Source organism: Phalaenopsis equestris, unplaced genomic scaffold, assembly GCF_001263595.1.
Source record: "Phalaenopsis equestris unplaced genomic scaffold, ASM126359v1 Scaffold229055, whole genome shotgun sequence".
NCBI lineage: Eukaryota > Viridiplantae > Streptophyta > Magnoliopsida > Asparagales > Orchidaceae > Phalaenopsis > Phalaenopsis equestris.
In genome coordinates, this window is record NW_018247028.1 from 431 (window position 1) to 5561 (window position 5131).

The 5131-nt window shown below is 34.0% G+C and overlaps 1 protein-coding gene across 1 annotated transcript; it reads right to left on the minus strand.

Annotated features, from left to right (window-relative positions):
• Window positions 1–621: 621 nt before the first annotated feature.
• Window positions 622–1160, minus strand: LOC110038007 (probable pectinesterase 8; the record flags this gene model as incomplete). The annotated part of the gene is given in 2 exon segments (XM_020742760.1): window positions 622–775; window positions 901–1160. Coding segments are annotated over 2 exon segments (414 nt in total), but the record flags the coding sequence as incomplete, so codon positions are not given.
• Window positions 1161–5131: the final 3971 nt, after the last annotated feature.

Consider the following 5131-nt stretch of genomic DNA (forward strand, 5'->3'; position numbering starts at 1 on the left):
GGCTAGAAATAATTAGTTCAGCTGTAATTAGATGAAGCCTGGTGTTTTGAATGGCAGGAGAATTATAAGCTGCAGATGTTAGCTTTAAGAAAGTAATTAGAAGAACAATAAGCACAAATATATGATCAGTATATATTTCTGCAATATTTATTATTCTTCAACGTTATTTTTCTGGTGAACGACAACACAAGAGACGTATCAAAACAGTAATGCTTTTCAAACTTTTGTTCAGAATACGGGAATGATTTACAGGATATTTTTTTGGCGTAGATTTACTGCGTAAAGTTTGATAAAATGTAAGACTTATACTCTCAAACAGCCTTTTTTTTCAATTAGAGGTTTCAAATCATCAAAATTAAGGTAAAATTAAGAGGAAAACATTAGAGCAACATGCTAAAAGGAAAATTAACTACAACAAAATCATCATTCCATGATTGAAACTAATTAATTATATGATTCGAGGCATGGTAAGAACTATATATATATATAAAATTAATCAGAAATTTAATCTGTAACAGCATATATTACAAACTTATTGAAATACTTCAATTTCCAAATGCATTAACAAACATACATAATCGTTAAACATTAATTAATAAAAATGCTTAAAATTAATTCAGATTAGCTGTAAGGCTGCAACCACTGATCTCCATCAATATAAGAAGAATTAAGAAAAGGAGCAGCTTGTTCATCATTCAGCTTCAAGACATAAGGCGCTCTCAAGTTCTGGTTAGCACCTGCACCACTGCACTTGTACTCTCCATAGAAGACAGTCCTGCATGAATACACTTAAGAAGCTCGAAAGAAGAGATTTTGATTGAAGAAGTAGATGATTTTAGCACTCTAAATAAATTTAAAACCTATTTTTTTTTCTCAATGAATGGAGTGATATGAACTTACTGGTCTCTTGAGGGATCATTGAAGTCATTCCAGCCTTCTGGGGAGATGATGTCAGTCATGGAGGTGAAAGCGAAGATGACACGTGCGAAGGGACGCCATGCGCGGCCGAGCCAAATCCGGCCCGTGCCGCCGATGGTGCAGTTAACGAAGGAGAAGCCGGTGTTCTCATCCTTCGAAACACGGCCATGAGCCGTCACGGCGCCGTTAATCATCTTCAATCCGGCCGTCACCGGCGAGGCCATGGAAATCAGCTGGCAGTTCTGAATTAGCAAGTTCTTAATTGGGTTAGTGGTCTGATAAAATACGCATAGGTATGTTTTTCTTGCTTTTTGTTAGTATTAATCTCACATAAGCTCATTATAAGCTTGATTTAGTTACTTAAACTTGTGTTAAGTTATCATTAATAAGAGTTAGAACAAGTATAATAAATAAAGCCATTATTATTGTCAACTTTATAATTTTAAGAATTTAGAGCATCAAGGGCCATGATATCATATCTTATTTATTGTCAAAAATGTTTAATTATCTAATTAGGTATTTATTTTTATTTTTATTTTGTTGTGTTTATATTTTAATTTAAATTAAAATATGTTTGATTGAGTTAGTTTTTTTTAAAAAATATTTAAAATATTTTTTTTTTGTTTTTTGAGTGTTTTTTTAAAATAAGTTGAGTTAATTTTAAAAATAAAATTAAAAATAAAAAAAATTATCAATTGAATATATATTTTTTTAAATAATAAAATGAAAATAAAAAAACAAGTGAGAAAAATAATGCCGAAAGGCTTTTATAGCAAAACCAACCTTTATAAAAATTTTCCTAGTATTTAATTTATAAACTCATTGGAAAAATAATTAGCTCAAAAATGCGTGTAGCCAACTTTATGTAGAGACATATCCCTCTTTATTTAGGCTATAATTTTGAGAAAGAGTTTATATTTTATTAGTTGAAAGAGATTATTATATCTAAAATATTATAAAATTAAATCATGCACTTCATAATTTCAATATTAATTAAAAAAAACACTAAATAAAAAAAATGAAATATTATCATGGGAGCAAAAAAAATTTCTAGAATTTTTTTTGTCGGATTTATGAGACAAATTGAGTATTATATTGCCCATGAATTGTCAAATTTATATGATTCTTATTTTTATTTTTTCATAATTAGTGCACTCTTAAAATAATATAATTCGTATTGTCAAATCTTACTGGTTCTAAACATGTTGAACTTGAATCTATATGTGCATCACACACAAGGAATAGAGCCTAAGACATGAGAGTAAGATGGAGGGAGAGAGAGATGTATAATTTTAATTTTAATTTTAATTTATGATTGTTCATTTCTCATTAAATGATCTTCCTATTTATCGAGAATGGGAAATAAAGTATGAAATTACATGTTTGTCCCTACATTAATTGGAATGTTACAGGATATTTTAGCTACTTACATGAATGGGCCTTCGACTTGGATGCCTCTGACTTGGTCGGATGCAATCGTCGGGTCTTGCTTTAACAAGACCTACTCATCTGATTGTGATGAATTAGAGTTATCAGTCGGCCTTTAATGTTTTTTAGGTCAGAAATATTTAACTCGACCGGCTTAGCTTTATCGGTCGTTTATTCTAATTAGTCAAATTGGCGACTATTGATCCGTGGGTGAGAAACTCCTATTGGCAGAGTAATAATAGGTTATTAAACAAAGGGTGAATCACTGTATTCTGATAGACAACTCACTTATTGAATTGGTGATTCTTTGAGTACCCGTAAGATATCTGGCAATGATGAGCTCTTTCTTTAAGTTGGGTTGTGGCAAGAGGTAGGTCAATGCCTCCACTCAGCTTCATTTGATTTAGTCCTTGGTTCAAATGACCTGTATGACCGACTTCTAGTCCCAATTTAGGGGGCCTACATCTCATCAAATACATCCTTTGGTCTTTTATCTGTTGTCCATTGGTCTTTGCTAGTGGACTCTTGGTCTTCCACAAATGTATCCTTTGATTTTTAGCCTATGGCTCCTCCATAATCGTACCCTTTTGTTTGTCTGTCTGTTGGATCTTTATGAGATTCATGTATACATATTTTTGATGTACATATTTTAATTCTTCGACTCTTTTACATATTGAAAGTGATAGCTACGATACGAATAAGTAAATTTTAATGTAAAAAAATAGATCATATTTAATGACTCAATAATCAAATTCCCTCAATTTTATGTCCCTTTGCTCTCTGTTTTGATGGTTCCATAGTACTCTCCTTGGGACTTTGGAATGGCAAGGCCAGTTCGATCATCTTTGTTTAGTCGGTGTTGCCAATTTGTTGAGTTTGATTGGCTTTGAATCTATTTGTAACTTAGTTTTTGTTGCTCGTACAGGTCGTCGCCTTGAATGGGTCGTACCTTTCGACAGACACATTAAGTAGATCTTGTTGCAACTTTTGCAGGAGTAATAGTAAAGACTTATCACTGGGGAAATTCGTAACAAGAGCCTGGTTATTGTGGATCTTGTCGCTCACAGTGAAGAAATCGTAACAAGAGCCTTACTTGTAAATATGCTGTCCATTGTGGATCTTGTCGCTCACAGTTAAGAAATCATAACAAGAGCCTTACTTGTTCCAAGGTAAGAGACGTGTTTTTATGATGTGTGAGAGTTGAAGGCCAATTCTAATGAATTTTGTCGATTAGATGACAATTCGTCATTGTCAGACCTTAAAGAAAATTTAAATGATCAGACATTGAACATCGCTATCAGTTTTACTCGCTTGAATGAACTACTACTGACAAGTCGGCCCGAATTCCCCGAGTTCCCCTAGTGTAAATCAAATCTAGGATGAACTATTGCATGAACTCCTCAAGTTTTCCTAGTGTCAGTCAGAACTAGGATTATGTGCATAATTAGAAAAAAAATATTAACATCTTCTTAAAAAAGTCAAGTGTTAGTCAAAATATCAACCCTGACTCCATCAGTGGTATGTTTTGTCTGTTGATTGGTGCCAACCCGGCACTATCAAAATATTAGTGTTGGTCAATCGATCCTGACCCATTCTCTCAGGGGTAGTTCTTTGTTCCCCAAGTCAGTGCTTGTTAGATGGCATCACACACTTGGTGCACTCCATGTTGTTGGATCACAAACTCCTAAATTTGTTGGATTACAAACTCTCAGGTGCACTCCATGTTGTTGGTGTCTCTGTTTTGAGTTTCTTCTTCATAAATTGCCCATCTTTTTGTCTGTGGCATTGTCAATGCATGCTCACCACATCTTTTAGGATGTTGAATTTGAATCGGTATGTGAATCACACCCAAAGAATAGAGCGTAAAATATGAGAGAGAGGGGGGAGATGGAAATGAACAATTATGAACTGTAATTTGAATTCTTGATTAGCCTTTTTCCCATGAAATGATTTTTCTATTTATAGAGGAGGGGATACAATATATAAAATGAAATGTTTCCCCTATTTAATAGAGGCATTATGGGACACTTTAGGTAGTTTATATGTGTGGACCTTCGACTTGGATGCCCACTAACTCAATTGATTGAAATTATCGAGTTTTGGTTCGACAAACCCACTCATCCAACTGTGCTAAATGGGGTTTACTAGTCGGCATTTGATAGTCTTTGACTTGATTCAATCAACTTGGTCGGCAAGACTTGATTCAATCAACTTGCTTTACTGGTTGGATACTAATGATCATTGAGAGAGTAACTCCTGTTGGAAAATTAGTAAAGCTAGGCTATCAAGTAGATATTGAATCACTATAATCCGATAAGTAGTTCACTGCTTGACGAGGCGATCTATTAGGATGCTTCGTGTGATTATATTATGGCTAGTTCTAGGCCTCTGGTGAGAAATCTCGTACGTGCATGTGAGATCCTTTGGGATTGCATCTAGTTAAGTCGATCATTTGGTCATCCGTCTGTGGACCTTAATTTGGTCTTCTGCCTGTGGGGCCATAGTCTTCTGCTAATGGACCCTTGGTTTTCCTTTAGTGAACCTGTTGATATTCTACCTGTGGGCCCTCCTTAGTTGCACCCCTTTGTCCTTTGTCAGTTGGATCTCCTCGAGATTTGTGCAAACATATTTTTGATGTACAAAACCAAATCAAGTCTTTAAGCATTTTGTTTAAGAAACTATCACATGATCTAAGGTTTTTAGGTAAAAAATTTTGAGTCAGATATCTAAGTAAAATTTATTTTTGTTATTGTGTATAAAGAAAATTATAGTGGTAGTATGAGAT